Raw genomic sequence first — 16723 nt, forward strand, 5'->3', positions numbered from 1 at the left:
GTCCCATACACACTCAAGGAAAAAGTCTTTGCCGAATTGGACCGACTAGAATCGGAAGGTATTCTGACCAAAATCAATGTCAGTGAATGGGCTACTCCCATAGTTCCTGTAGTAAAACCCAATGGGACAGTCAGGATATGTGGAGATTTCAAGAGCACCATCAATCAACACTTAGTCGTGGATCAGTATCCTCTACCACTGGTTGAGGACATTTTCGCGAAGTTATCTGGTGGTCAGAAATATACAAAAATTGACCTCCGGCAAGCATTCCTTCAAATGGAAGTGGATGAGAAGTCCAAGCATTTGCTAACTATCAATACAGAAAAGGGACTCTTCCGGTATAACAGGATGGTGTTTGGCATTGCTCCCGCACCTGCGATCTGGCAACGCACCATCGAACAAGTTCTTCAGGGTGTTCCTATGACACATGCAACGCAAGACGACATATTAGTGAGTGGTACTACTGAAGAGGATCATCTCGAAAATCTTTCGAAAGTCCTCAAGCGCCTGGAATCGTTTGGACTAAAAGCAAACCTGCAGAAGTGCTCCTTCTTCCAGGACAGCATTGTGTACTGCGGATACAAGATCAGCAGCGAAGGCTTACACAAGACCCAAGACAAGATCCGTGCTGTACTTGAAGCTCCAGCACCGCAAAACGTCAGCCAGCTGCGTTCCTTTCTTGGGCTAATCAACTACTACGGAAAATTTATTCCGGACAGCGCAAATCTTTTGCGGCCTTTGCATGCACTTTTGGAAAAATCTGCAAAGTGGAAATGGACAAAAGACTGCAAGGTAGCCTTCCAAAAAGCTAAAGGAATTATCGCGTCTGACACAGTCCTTGTCCACTACAATCCGCAGCTACCACTCCGTCTCGCCTGTGATGCCGGACCACATGGTCTCGGCGTAGTTCTTTCTCACGAAATGCCTGATGGGACGGAAAGGCCAATCGCATTTTCCTCGAGAACTCTCAAAACGGCAGAAAAGAACTACTCACAAATTGACAAAGAGGCCCTAGCCATTGTCTGGGGAGTACAGAAGTTCTACGCTTATTTATATGGCCGACATTTCCAACTTATAACGGACCATCAACCGTTGACGCAGATCTTCTCGCCAATGAAGGGTATACCTGCAATGCAAGCAGCATGTCTCCAACGCTATGCTCTCTTTCTCTCCGGCATGGACTACGACATAGTATATAAGAGGTCAGAAGACAACGGCAATGCTGACAGTTTGTCACGGTTACCTCTACCGGATGTCCCACCGGAGGGCCCAGATGAAGCTGAGCTTTACCATTTAAGCCAATTTGAGCAACTTCCTGTTACTCATTCACAACTGCGAGACGCAACCCGACGAGATGTTATTCTGTCCAAGATATATTGGAATGTCATGAATGGCTGGGACACTTCTAACTCGGACGAAGATCTTGTGCCTTACATCTGACGCAAAGATGAACTATCTGTGCAACAAGGAGTTCTAACATGGGGCACTCGCACCGTCATCCCCGCGAAACTCGTACAGTCAATTCTTGACGAACTTCACCGTGGTCACATGGGAATCGTTAAAATGAAAGCTTTGGCACGATCCTACGTATGGTGGCCAAACATCGATCGGGACATCGAAGCTGTTGCAAAGAATTGCGAAGAATGTCTGAAGAACCAAAATGAGCCACCTAAGGCTCCATATCATCCATGGGAAATTCCTAACGGACCATGGAAACGAGTCCATTTGGACTTCGCCGGGCCATTCCAAGATAAAATGTTCCTGGTGGTTGTGGACGCCTTCTCCAAATGGCCTGAAGTAATCGTCATGAGCTCTACTACTGCTTCTCACACTGTGGATGTCCTACGGACGATCTTTGCCAGAAACGGCATACCCGAACGTATCGTCACTGACAATGGACCACAGTTCACATCAAGCGTGTTCATGGAGTTCATGAGGAACAATGGAATTCAACATTCCTTGACAGCACCATACCACCCAGCAACCAATGGACTTGCTGAGCGTTTTGTCCAGACACTCAAATCAAGCCTGAAATCTATGCAGGGGGAAGGGAGTATCCACGAGAATCTCTCAAAGTTCCTTATTGCATATCGCACTTGCCCCCACACAACGACTGGAGAAACTCCATCTAAACTCTTCCTGGGACGCGAAATTCGCACCCGCCTGTCACTTATCAGGACAAGTGTTCAAGACAGTATATGAGACAAGCAAGATAAATTGTTCGAGCGGAACCATGGAAGAGAACGTTACTTTGAACCGTGACAACATGTTTCTGTTCGTGACTACAGAGGAACCGATAGGTGGACCACTGGTCTTGTCCTCAGACGCCACGTACCATTGTCCTATGAAGTAAAGGTTGGTGACAAAGTTTGGCGCCGGCACATCGACCAGCTGAAACCGGGTGCCTGCGAACGTCAAAACGCTCGAGAAGAAAACCGCAGACTAACTTCAAATGACTCTGCTGTTCCAGAGCCCATGGTAGCGGATCGACCACACCAACCAGAAGCAGAAGATACTCCTCCGAGCGAGTTGCACACGACTCCTGAGAATGTGCACGCTCCGAATACAGCAGTCCCTGATCTAGGAAATGGGAATGCACAAGTCGCAAAGACGCCCCGTCCCCAACGAAAAAGAAGACCTCCGAAAAGGCTGATTGTGGGACTGGACTAAAGAATTTGGCGGGGAAGAGATGTCGTGTTCGGCTGATATCGGCAGATAAACGATCGCCCCTGGCAACTGTGGGATATTGCGCAACACAGTGTAGCATGCGCTCAACGCGTCAGTCGCGCACAGACTCCCGTAATGGAAACTATGCTCCTATGTACTCTGATGTAATATCAATTAAACAGTTGGAAAATACAACAACATGGAATAGATAATACTTCATGGTTGATTGGTCCGTTGCTTGACTGCCTTGTGGACATCTTGAATCATTCAACAAAGTATTTGAGATGTTCTTAATAGCACACGATGGATCGATATTTTCCTTTGAGCCCCAGCAGCTTAAGGTTTCTGGAAAGTTGAAAAGGCACAAGTGAATATGCATTCAATTGCAACATGTAATTGTAGTGTGTGCCTGGACAGTCACTCAATTTGAGCACTCGTGGCCCCAGAAAGTACGCGAATCTCTCAACATTTCCGTTGTGCAGTAGTTGGACCTTTCAACTAAGAGATTCGCCGGCTTTGGGGGGCAATGAGAACTACTCTGGCGCACTACGCTAGTTCGATAACATCCGTGGTGTGAAGGATCTAAAACACGAGAATGAACGAAAAAAAAAGCAAAAACAAAAGCATGAATGAAAAAAGTTGCTGGTAACGTTAACATAAACCGGATGTTACTCGTAAAACGGCATGCACTTGCTGGTGCCACGAATGTGACGTGGGACATAGAGAAGAGGTTCTAGTGGAAGTAATATTTCTAAATGGTGCACAATGGAAAAGTACTTAAGCACAATACTCACGATAAAGCGGTCTCCACAGCTGTAGTCGAGCTGTAATCCTCCCGAAGAACACAATGACCTCCTAGGTACGTCCGAGGAAAGTCATCAGCGGACAGGGATAACATCCCCAGGAGTTCCCTACCAGGTCCTCAATTTGTTAGAAATGTGACAAAGTGAGACTCCCCGTCATATCCTCAGGACCTTCTATGGGAGATACCAAATGACGCGGCTAGTACAGTTTTGGAAGCAAGCAGATACCTTAGTGAATTATTTATTTTGGGAAGTGAGGGCACATTTGCAGCACCCAGTCAGCGTGTGTGTGTGTGTTTTATATATTTTCAACCTCGGTCACCAGCTACCATTCGTGGTTTCTCATCTGTATTTCGTTCAGCGTATTTCTCATCACAAACAATGAGTGTCACAGCTTAAAAGGCAAAAAAAAGAGATATATATAAAAGGCCCCTAGGTCACTAAAACCTGCGAAACCACTTAGAAAGGCATCAGGAAAAGGTCTTCCCGGAACAGCACCGCAAGCTGTATTTCCTTTCCAAGACAGAACAGATACAAGTTATTACTTGTCTTCCGAACTTCGGAAGATTCGGGAGTCCTCTTCGCATCTCAGTCAAGACAAAGGGTGAGGTATCTAAGTTTAACTTGATTTCGCACATAACCAACAATGACGTGAAAAATTCTTTGGAGTATTAAATCGCTATCAAGGTAGTGTCCGTGTTTCTGACTGCTTTGGTTTGATGCATGCATAGTAAGTGAAGCTTGAGCAGTCAAACGCTATTATTTTTTGTCTCTTCGGAAATAAAAGGCCCCGCGCAACCTCCTGCCAGGGACCCTTTGCGGACACTCATGCAACAAGACCGCAGTGAAAGGTCTAGCAAACTGTATTTTAGTGCACGTCAAACGCTGCACATGGACGGATTATTCCTTTAAAATCCGACGATCAGTATTTGCGCCCCTATATCTCTTTTTATTTTATATTTTTGTTCGTTTTTTTAATTTATGCACGAGCACTCCTTCTTTGATTGTATTGGGTAATGAGAAATAAATCGGGAAGTTGATTACTGGCTACTACAGGGATTAAAATGCACAACGCACTATTAAAGTAATTTACTTCTCCTGTGCTTGTCCTCCGGTTGACGACCGCAGGATGTACGCAAATGACAATCACTGGAAGCTCCTATGATGACAGCCTGTGGACCTCCTCCGTTCATCCCATCACGGACGAGAACGTAATGACACTTTGAGGACATCCTGAGGACCGCGTGTGTTCTTGGGGCTATAACACCCACCCGCCCGGTCGCTGACGCTCATTGTACTGCATGGAGATAAGAAACTAAGGAGGGAGTAACTAACAAGGGAGTCGTGATCGCAAGCACTGCACGATAAGCTAAGCTGTCAGAAGATGCAGTGCCTAGTATTTTCCCAAACTGCCCTGCGTATCTTACCAAGACACCAAGAAAAGGAAGCGGCCCGCGGACCGAGTCTGCAGACAGTCTGCAGAACGCAGGCGCACAGAAGGCGGCAGGAAGCATACGGAGGTGAACGCAAGTTTTGGTGAGTGAAGTTCCTCCAACTATTGATATGTTAGTGCATCAACCTAGTGACGCTCAAGAAGCAAGTCGTGAGACTTCGATGGGGCGGGTAAATTAAATTCTGCAATTGTGGCTTGTTTATTTGCCATATGAAGATGGTACATAAAAAATACGTTCCACTTCTAGACGACGTGTTACCGTTATAATCTAGGCATATCGTTATTTTTTGCAATTTAAATTATATCCTGTGGGGGGGCTGACGTGGCCATTCGAATGGTCTGCCTGCCTAGATTGGTGGCACGTTGCTCGGGGAAGGGATGAAGGGGGTCCTGTTGGTCGAAAAACTGAAATAAATGAATAAAATCGTAACTAAGAAATATTGTATTTTTTTTAGTGGGTACATATTATTGTGTAGCATATTACAACCTCGAACCGGTTTACAGCCTCTACACCGGTTAATCGAACCGATATATGTGAACTCCGGAGCTGAACCCGAACCCGAAACAAACCGAAACGAACTTGAACGAACCGAAAAACTCGAACGTCCAGAGGTTCTGGCCCAGAGTTCCTACTGTTATAAGTAGAGGTGTGCACCGCCGTCGCCGAGCACAAGGGTTGGCGCGTCTGTCAAAAACTGTGACAAATCGCGTCTCCTGCGTTCATGTTTGTGCATTTGTGTCCATGATCGTGTTAGTGCTGTGTTGTATGGGCGTTCCCAGGATTTTTCCAAAGTGGGAGGGGCAAAGTGCTTCGTGGAGGGGGGACAAAACATGCAAGCCTCTCATCTCCTTTCCTGGAGGCGGTCGTTGCGCGCTCGACAGTCAAAGTTTTCGAAGAGCCTGTCAGAAATTTTCAAGTAACGCTTCATTCAAAGAGCAAGGTAGCTATGCGTGGTGGCGAACTCCGGAAAGGTGTGTCGAAGGAAAATGGAGACGCGTTAAGGACGATTACGTTTGTAATTAATGTCTGCGTCTTTGCACGGAGGCAGGCACTTCAAACCCGTTTGAAGGGTATGCTCGTTTACTTAAAAATTAAACTTTCAAAGTAACGTTGTTGTAGCGTGTGCCGCGTCATAATTCGTACTCACAGGGAAGACTGGTGTTAACCTTCATTTTCTGTCATTCATCATACAGTTGAGCCATCACGGAGTATGCTGCCACTGTAAGTACTTCAAACATGCAGAGGCACCTGTTTCACGCATACAAGATTAAAGGTGGCGATCCTAAAATGAAGACATATCCTTCTCTATGCAGCGCCGCTGACGCCGCGAAGCATCAAGTGACCTGCGCGCCGCTGCAGGCAAAAAGGGCCTCGGCACTCACCTCTAGCTAATGTACTGCAGCAATACTGTTCCTACTGCCATCGTCTTTTCAGGTGTTCCTTCAGAGCTGTCACTGACAATGGTGGCGATGTTGATGTACGTAAACGCCGTGGATCCGCAGAAGGCGTTCTATGTGCTTCCCCTGGTATTCCGCGTGGATTTCGGACCACTGCCGTTGCATAAACCCCTACGTATAATCAAATTACTGTTCCATGATACCTTTCGAGAGATAGAATGACATAGACCGATGTGGGACACGGCCGAAAGGATGACACGTCTGGAAGACTGAAACAAAATGAGTTGTATTACATAAGCTACCAAAATATGCTATTCTGCAGCAAGGCAGCTCGATAAGAACTTCATATTGGAGAATCACATTTGGTTGCTTATTTCTCAAGACAGCATCGCTTATGTATGGGCGAATGTGTGTTTTGTTTGGGTTACTGGTGGTGGGTAGGGGTTACCTGGGAGAACTAGTATCCCCCTGCATCAGTGTCTGAATTGAAGGCGACGTGGTCTGTCTTTCTTTTTCCCCACCCCGTCTCGATATTACTGGATGTAAAATAATTTCTGCTATATCGAACATTGGTTTACATCAGCATGTGTGTACATGACAGGCTAAATGCGAGAAATTGACATTTTTATTTTTCCATGTTTTTTATTCATGAAGAAGACAAACACAGAAAAAGTTGTCTCGTTTCATATGCGTGCCAGCTCAGAGCGCATCCTTCTGCTGTGAGACTTGCAAGCATGTGGGAGATTGAACATGAGCGCATGAAGCAATATTTGTGATACAAAAAAGGAGGATGTGCTGGCAAGGTTTAGCAACATGTAAGGGGGGGATATGTTTAATGCATGTATAGGTTTAGTGGAAAACCTTCCCTCATTCAAGCTATCATAAACAAGAAAAATAAAAGCGCATAAGAGCAGCAAAGCAAAGTGTACCGTAAATCATCAAAGGTACAGAGTGGATCACATGACATCAGTTACTCTCAGATATTTTGTGATACAAGAGAGGCATATCGCGTTGAGGTTGTCTATCTGCGTGGCACCTGTCGGCGATACTTTGCACATAATCCTACCTTTGCTAACGCCGGTTAGTGTAAAGTAATGGTGACGGATGTAACGCAGTTTGTTGTTGATCACCAGCTGCGCTTCTTCTTGTGATTTCTCCAACTTGGACATGACAGCCCTTCTGAGAGTTCCTGTGTCATATGTCAGTTCAAAGGCCCTAATCCAGCGCTTCTTCACCATCGTGTCTTCTAACATGAAACACAGAGATCGATCTTGAAGAACTCGGTTCCGCGCAGCCAGAGTCTGTATGCGGCGTTTTCGTGAACGCAGATTTCCCGGAGGAAGTTCGAATTCCGTGATGGCGTAGTTGCGAGTCATGTGTTGCTCAAGCTCATGTATTGAATCCTGGCTTAGTAGGTAACAAACGTCAATGGAACTTAAAGACTTGTTTTTGCTGATCACTTGCGCAAAAGAATGAACTACGTCGTCAAGTGATATTTCCAGGCATAAACTAGACAGCGTCGTGTTCGCTTCCAAAGCCCCTGCCAGTAATTCCAGCGGTTCATGCAGATCTGGATACGTTCCTCCACCTTTCAATAGGGTAAGACCCCGAATGCCGTTTTTGCGTTGAAGGCACCCAGCCAGACGTTGCAGTAAGCTGGAAGGCGGTTTGCACAAAATGAGGCGCATTTCCTCCACCGCCGTCCCGTCGTGTTGTAGGAATGTGCAAAACCTGTATGCTGGAAAATCAATGTCTCTATCACACTCCAGCGTAATTTTCTTCACGTGCTGCGGATGCGTGAGGAGGGCCTGGCCTGTCACCATTGAATCAGTATCCCATTCAAATACAATTCTCCCTGGGGTGTTGCTGAGAGCTAATTCGACCAAACCCATTGACGACATGCTGATGCTCGACAAATATTCATCGAAGCTCACCCTTATGCCGGATTCATTTCCGCGCAAGGCTTCCGAGATACGCATTGATCCGTCGTGTGTGACGTGACATCTTTGCATGATCAGTTCCTGAAGAGCCCTTGCCAGCCGTAGTCCACGTGCTAATGCTATGCACCCGTCTGTCCCGAGAAGGTTCTTGCTTATGTCCAGTGTGCGTATTACCGTATTCGTGACCATGAGACGGGCGAGTGCAGAAGCCCCTTCTGGCCCGAATCCAACATTTCGCAATACGAGGACCGCGACGCTGCAGTTGTGACAAAGCGTGTCAGCAAGAGTTGCCACTCCCCTGTCACGGAGCGCATTTTCTACGCCATAGTTGTAGTCATCGTCGAAGTCAGAGAGTCGCCTGTAGTTCCCAGACAGGTTTAAGTAGGTGATCGTCGTGTTTGATACCAAAAGATCACAAAGCTGTCTGCACCGATCAGCGGTGCATCCGCGAAGTGTGAGAGAGCTCACGTTCCATATTTGAACCCTGATGACTGGCTGCATAGCACAAAGGGTAGCAATGTACGATGTCGTAACTTCTCGACAGAATTCCGTGAGAAGAAGTGTTTTAAGTGAGGGTTTTTTGGCCAATTCGCAGCCCAGCTGAACAGCAGCGTCGTTTCGTATAGAGGCTTCTTCAATCTGAAACACCTCGAGCGATGTTGATAGATGCACCATCTTAAGTATCATACTTGCTGACGTCCCAGTTTCCATGAGTGGCTCAGCCAACCACATCATAGGGGAGTTCATGGTATACGAGCCCAAGAAAGACGGATGTCTACGGGCTTCATATGTGGTGCCGAGGATGAACCCACGCACATCTGATCGTGATTCCAATGATGCTAGGATACGCTTCAGAATGTCGACCTCTATCCTACGAAAGTTAAAATATTTTATGCTCCTGTGTTCACTTATAAGGCGTGTGCTCATCTCCAGAAATGCAGTCTCTCGCATTGTGACAGGATCGATATCAGTTGATGAGAGAGTGAGCACTCCAGGATCAGTCTCACTGAGGGAGAGGCCGCTGCACCAAAGGACCTTGTTCCAAGCGAGGAGGTTGTTGAGCAATATGCATTCTTTGTTTGTTCGATGGTTGCAACATTTCCACGAATGTAATTTATTCCAAAGCGTGACCAAGTCTCCCAATAGCAGTCCAGAAGCTCTGGGTATCATCTCTGGCTGCTGCATTTCTTCCATGATGTCGACGTTTTTATGGGACGTGACCTGTAATGTTCACTGAAAAGAGAAATGAGAAAACAAAAAGAATTTGACAGAGAAGTTGCAACAAAGACTACTGAGTATAACTTAGTTAAATAGATACACGCGCCGATACACACGACAGTGTATATCAGCCCTGTGCTTTATGCGAGTACAGGGGTTCATGCAGAGATCAGGGCATCTGCCCTCATGTCGTTTGGACAGTGGGGTAGCAATAGACGACCCTCTGTTTACAAACATGTGACGTCACGATAAGACCAGTTCGAGGTAATATTTTGGTGTGGTGGGCAAAAAGCGGGAAAAACGCGTCCGCTGATAGGCCGAAAAGGCTGATAAGACAATGAAAAATGGCTAGTAAGCAAGCGAGCTGGTGAAGATGATGCATAATGTAAAACCCCGAGACTAGGGAACACGAAGGGACAGACACAACAGTGCGCGTGGTTCTGAGTTTGCGCTCAGCTCAACTTTTTATTTTCCGAGCGTGCATAAAGGATTTCAACTGCATACTTAATGGTTCACACCGGCCGTAATTTGAAAGAGGACACATAATACAGTTGGGGGACGTGTTTATTCCAGCATTTATCACGATGACGGAGTAGCATAACTGGTGTATAATTAATCTATGGAAGTGTGTGTAAATGTCAAATATTGGGCACTGTAATGGCCTCCTTTCGTCCCCATATGGGGTAGGCGTAGAGGGTGTGTGATATTACTCATATTAAATGCAGATGCCACAGACTTGAAAATATTCAGGAGATGCTATCCTATGCTTTCATTCAAATGCTGAAAATTGTGCTTTCCCTGTAGGAGCACCGTGAAGGTAGACAAGCACCAGCCTACGGGATACCAAGGCAAGCCTCGCGTCAATGCTTTGAAAAATGGAATGACTCAATAAAGTACACTTGTTCACATGTGATTTTGCGTTCCTGCCCTTAAAGGGACCGAAAAGTGAAAAATAACCCCCATATTTCCGCCCACTGTCGTGCACAACGTCATTGTTTGATAAGACACAAAAAGCATTACTTCTCAATTCGGCATATTTTTTACGTATAAATATTTTGAACATTGCCGGAACATGGACGGTGCTGCCAACAAACGGCGAAAAAGAGAAACTTGGGTTTCGGCGGTTTGCGGTCCAGGGTCCCCGGGATTGGTCAATCCTTACCACGTGAGCGCTAATTTTATAAAGAACAAAGTTGACTCACAGGATCTTACAGCTAAACGACATTTTAAAAATGACGCTCACTTCCATAGTTTCTACGTTAATAAAGCATTCAGCTACTTCGCCGCTACAGGCTACGATCCACCGCGCCATCTGCAAGGCCGTCTGTGTTATCGCGTTTATTGTTTACGTCGTGGGTGGTCATGTTGGTCGCGCGAAATAGTAAGTGGAAGTAGATGGCATGTTCGTGGCTGCTGTGTCACGTATTCAGGATACCTACATATGCCTGGTGTAGTTTTGGTGTTCAGGGATGCAAAAATCATGTTCGTTCATCTTCGTTTTCTGCCACAAGAGAGCGCGAGAACGAGTATGGTTCGCAACACTCAGCTATTAGATGCAGCAGTCGTGGCGTGTGTGCTGAGCTTATTTTGCTGCCGATGACTACGAAGAAGATGCCGTAGACGGCGAATTGCGAAGGCGTCCGAAGCAAACTGCCGTTCAGTAACCAGTGATTTTGCTTCAACGAGGTGACGAGTTCAACACAACTCTTCAGGTTTGTGCAGGCGTCACACATGTATAAATTATAATATAACGATGACGTATTCCATTTAACTTATGCTATCCTACTTGTCCCGTACTCAATATATGACACTGATGAAAATTACCTTACTTACTCCTCACATACACAGTTGAGACATGAGCATAACCTACAAATACATCTATGCCCACGGGTTACTTAACCCTCCAGGAACAAACTAGTAATTATAATATGCTGTGACAGAAAAGCAAACGCAATGAGAAAAACTTGCAGCAAACAAGAAATGAAAATATGCTGACATCAACATTTCTACAAGTCAGCGCACTGATGGGAAAGCGTCCCTAATAGCATGCATGACGCAGATCGAGATCCAGTGGAGTACGTTCTATTGTATTTTCTCGTAGCACCCCATATCCATCTTGTGAATGGCCTACAGGTGGTATAACGGAATTTCCTGCAGAAATGAGGGTTTTCCGTCCAGTTTGCCGTTGAAGTAGCGCGTAACAACAACACGGCGCTGCCGTATGTTGCCATGCTCATCGGTTTCTCGGATGTATATAAAAGACACTTGCAGTCCTTCAGTGTCAAGGCACAGTATTTCGAAATATTCGTTAGTTCTGATGCAATTGTCTGTCTGCTTTTCACACGCATTCTCCACGCAACTCTCGGCAGCAAAAACTGTAGTATCCATCCGTAGTATCCGTCGGTTTGCATTTAACACATGAACACCTGCACGACGAAAAAACTGCGCTTGTTGCGGCTTACACAAGTGCTTCTCCCTGATACATGGAAATTTAACAAAGCAGTCCATGTTCAGTTTCGATAAGTTTGTATTCACTTTTCGGTCCCTTTAATACTTCACAGCAAATTGAAATAAATTTGAGGTCAAGGCAACCCGCGACAACGTAGTAGGTGCAGGGGGGGGGGGAGGCAATCAAAAGAAAAGTCAATGACTTTCAATAGATGTTCAAAGCATTCAAAGCAAAGCGTGTGGACTTTCAAAAGGAAGTCTAAAGGAAGTTCAGAGCAGAAATCTCTGTTGAAATCTTTTGGACAAATGTCAAACGAAAGTCTGTCCCAAATAACCAATTGTTGTCCAAAGCAATTCTAAAGAATTTTGCATATAAAATCTATAGAATTCCAATATCATGTCTATTGACTCTTTTTACTTACTTCTATGGAATTTCTATAGCGCGGACAAATATATTGTTCATAAGGGAACATTTAGTGCATCGTACGCTATCGCCTTTGCGTTCGTAACGAATAGCTTTGGTGGTTCTGCGCACGAGCAAAACATAGAGGGCTTCGCGCAGTGTGCAGAACCACAAACGTTACCCATTACGTACGCCAACACGATAGCGTGCGACGCGCATTCGAGTTTCCGCACGACGTAAAGCCACGAATTATTAGTGAGTTTTAGTGCGCACTAAAACTCACTAATAATTCGTGGCTTTACGTCGCGAGGGAACTGTGTCAAGGTACGTTTGCGAATAGCCGTTTCCTTTTCTCAGATGAAATTGCATAAGTCAAAGTTACGCTCACACCTAACAAACAAACACTTCAACGCAGTCCTTAAGATTACAATTGTGCAATCACTTTCACACGATGTTGACGAAATAGTTAAAAACAAGACGTGCCAATATTCCTCATGATACAGCAAGTACAAATGATTGCCGACCCTGTGATTGAGCAACGCTAGGTGTCCAAAATATATACGTTTTATGTCATTTGTTGTATGACCTATATCGGAAACAGGCTACCCGAAAGCCCTGGTATGCGGCCCACGTAGTTCCTCCATGGCTCAATGCGGCCCGCGGGCACGAATGAGTTCGGCACCCCTAGTATAGGCCCATAGTATCAATATACAAAGACGTAGATCAACTTACCCTTGTTCTTGACATTCAACTCAACTGTTGGAAACAAAGCAACACGGATAAAAGAGTCACAACCAACGCGAACGCGCCGCCAAAAAGATGCCAGCGTCTGAAAGCTTCAAGAGAGGATACCCACATGCGCACGAAAGAGTGATGAGGCTGTCGGAGAGTCGGCTCCGCTGAGAAAATGAGCTCCTCGCCGCTATTGGCTACGGATGGAGGAGTGCGTCGTCGCCGTTCCGTTTTGACGAAGCTTTTACATTTCTTTCGCATTTTAGAACGTGGCGTAACCATGACATAAATGTTTTCAGAATTCATATTTCTGTGAAGATAAGGTTCCTATCGTTGATTCATGTAGTGCTTCAGGTTCTGAAGAAATTGCACATTCAAAACAGATCGTGAAACCGCCAAGGTAACATTCACTATCACGAGGAGGAAGGGGGAGACAATATGATTCCATGCGGTGTCTCACAGAGTGACGCCTGTAGCACCGCAGGCAATTATATTCGGGGAGCTCAATACCCGCCTTGGTTACAGTTCGTACATATCTGCCATACTGGCCAAGCATGGTGGTGATGATAACATGGTGTCGAAAATAACACTTGAGGGAATTGCTCTTGCATCTCCAAGGGTGAAAGATAATGACCGTATATATTGCGTTGTCCTTATCGATATCAAGGATCGAAGAAGTACAAAATGTACTTTTACTTCCACGCGCAAATTGCAAAAACACCAAACGCAAAACGCCGTAAACGCGTCAAAATAATTCTTCTGGGGTCGTTGACTTTCAAAGGATCTACGAAACTGCTGTTTCTTTCTTCTTTTTTTTTTTTGTATTCCATAAAAGAGACATTCCTGAACGCGCAACTGAAGCTTTACGTTTCTGAGGCGAACGGTTAGGGAAATAATTCTGGTGTACGGGTACCAGCAACCCACTATTTTCCGTAAATATTTTTTAGGGTATGAGGGAGATTTCATATTTTTTTTTTTTTTGCAACGGGACTTTCACCATATAGCGGGTTCGGGGCGACCCATTGCACTCACGACGTGGTGAGAGAGTATGCGAGTTAACATGAATGATAAGTGTCCCGAGAGGCCTTCTCCTCCCATTTACAAGAAGTGAACGGAGGGGATGATACCATTGTGAACGGCGGTCCAAGGAGCGTACATGGATACGTTCAACAGGAACATTGAAAGGAACGGGAAAGTGTACTCCTGAGGGGAGGGGGGGGGGTGAAGAGGTGACAATGAGAGAGTTCCTGGTTCGTTCAAGATACTCAAAAAGAGTAATTATTTTACTGAGTGGAGCTCTAATCGTCGAAACTTGAAGAGTGAGTACAATACCGATAAGCCTGCGGAAGTCGATAGACACCCGGTATGGCTCCCCCAGTATGTATGGCTATGTTCAGTGCTGGACAAAAGTTTACGGAACACACTCCGGCGCATTCCTTCCCCAGAGTGACACGTGGTACCGTACGTAAAGTGTCGCCTGTGGCGATGAACCTCCCCACTCTCCAAAGGCAAAATAAGGCACCCTGTGCCTTTAGCCGTGCCTCCCAGGACGATGCGTCTAAATAAAACAAAAAATAAAAAGTGCGCTTCTTGAGCGAACGATTTTCTATTTCTGGGTAAAAAAACTGCGTTTGAAGTTATTGCCTGTCGCTAGAAGTATGCAGGGCGCGAGGATTAATGCATTCTCTCTGCAGCTACTCCTTTGAATGTGATGAAATGTACTCCAACATGATACAGAAGTAGGCTTAACCTCGGACACTGCATTACGACAGCCATTATTGGTGGAGATATATGACGTGACCCCTGGAGAATATTGTCATTTTCTACTAATTTCTTCTGCCGAGGACGCTCTCCGTCAAAGGACCGCTTTACCGACGCATGTTCAGCTTTCGGTCAATGTTGACGGCCTTCCTTTGTCGAAGAGCTCAAAATTGGAGATTTGGCAAATTCAGTGCGTGGTTGGTTGGTTTAAAAAAAAAAGGAGATTGGCTTCACTAGTGTGCGGCCCGCAGTGCCTGGTAAACGAGGAAACGTCCGCTGCGTTCCTTGTTGGAGCATATTGCGGGCACTCAAAACCGTCTTCGCAGAATGATTTTCTCAAGCCGTTTCTCGATGAAATGTGTGAGGTTCTTCGTGAAATCGTAATGACACATTTCTTACCGTAACCTTTCATTCGCTTATGTGTGATGCAGCTGCTCGTGCCTATGTCCTTTGCACAAATGGACACATGGGGTTCTCGTTCTCGTTCTGCCCGAGTTTCAGGGACGGAGGCGGTCATGAAATGAACCGAAGTGCTTCTCCACAATATCGGTATCTTCGAGAACTGATGACAGTTTTAGTAGGCAGTTAGACCAAGACCATCACAGAGGTACCTTTATATTAACTGAGTTGCCCATAGACATCGTAAAGAGAGCACCCTTCGATTATATGTATCTCGTCCGTTTGGGAGTCACAAGGAAATTGTTCTTTCTCCTGACTAGTGGTCCATTATCTGTTCGTTTTGGCCCAGCGAAAGAGCAATGATATCAGGAGCAAACATTACCCTGGTAAATCATATGCCATCGGACTTCGCGAGAAAGCCAAGAGGTCTTGATGACCTCGACAGCTAGAAAGCCACCGAATTTAGGCTTTTTCTGTTGTATACCGGCCCTACGGCCTTAGAATCAATCCTTCCCAGGCAACTCAACCTCAAGTTCCTCACACTGCACTCTGCCATTTCTATTTTGGCCTGTGAATCCCTGTGCCGCACTCAATGCGAATATGCCGGCTCATTGCTGGGACATTTGAAAGGACATTTGCAGATCTGAATGGAAAGCAGTTCGTTTCTTACAGTGTTCACTGTCTCCTACATCTTGCAAGTGACGTAAACGAGTACGGTCCAGTCAGTGCTTTCCCATTTGAAAACAATATGCAGGCACTGAAATGACTATTGAAACGACAGAGGCAACATTGAGTCAGCTATACAACCGCGTGAAGGAAATACAGCGTCATGAAATTCAGCAGATTCCGAACACCCCCAACAAAACAGAGTTCAGAGGGCTTCGTAATCGTCGTCCATTGCTATAGTCTTGCTCACCACCACAATACAATGTTGTAAATATTCCGAAGTTTGTGCTTAAATGAACTGGAGCTGGCAGCTGCAGCATAATAGGGAATATGAATATGCTATGATGAATATGATAAGCCACTGGGGTCATCGCTTCTTGGTATCGTACTCACATCCAATCCATCAGAGCTCAGAGCATGGCCATTAGAATGTGTTCGCAAAGTCGTAGAACTGCCTGATACAGATGGAAGCATTGTCCTGCCTCTCGTGCATTTGTAACCAGTGACTGCTTTGCGCATACATCGTGTAGCCCCATCACATGCCGTTCCTTCATCCCACCATCTTTATCAGCTTTATCAGCCAGCTCCATCCCATCATCATTGGCTTGTCCATCCCTCCAAAAATGTTTACGAATGTGAAGAACTGCTTTGCAGATTCAATATACCCTTGTTTAGTTCGTCGAAACCAAGGAAATTGAGGTCGTACTATGCTCTTGGGTCCGTGGCAGCAAATTATTTGGGCAAAACCGACCGTCAAGTAAGGTTGTGCAACTGGTGAAGAAGGGCTGTCCTCCTGGAACACACTGCACTGAATATAGTGTAGGGGTAAAAGGCA

General features: G+C 45.7%; 1 protein-coding gene across 1 annotated transcript; it reads left to right on the forward strand.

Annotated features, from left to right (window-relative positions):
• Window positions 1-1563: 1563 nt before the first annotated feature.
• LOC135386717 (uncharacterized protein K02A2.6-like) lies at window positions 1564-2202 on the forward strand. Its single transcript, XM_064616376.1, has one exon. It carries the CDS (start codon window positions 1564-1566, stop codon window positions 2200-2202), a length of 639 nt encoding a protein of 212 aa, XP_064472446.1.
• Window positions 2203-16723: the final 14521 nt, after the last annotated feature.

The sequence above is a fragment of the Ornithodoros turicata genome, chromosome 1 (genome assembly GCF_037126465.1).
Source record: "Ornithodoros turicata isolate Travis chromosome 1, ASM3712646v1, whole genome shotgun sequence".
NCBI classification, from domain to species: domain Eukaryota; kingdom Metazoa; phylum Arthropoda; class Arachnida; order Ixodida; family Argasidae; genus Ornithodoros; species Ornithodoros turicata.

What these genes read in the sequence shown, in the direction of transcription:
- LOC135386717 (XM_064616376.1), top strand. Translation starts at nt 1,564, where the DNA reads ATGAAAGCTTTGGCACGATCCTACGTATGGTGGCCAAACATCGATCGG.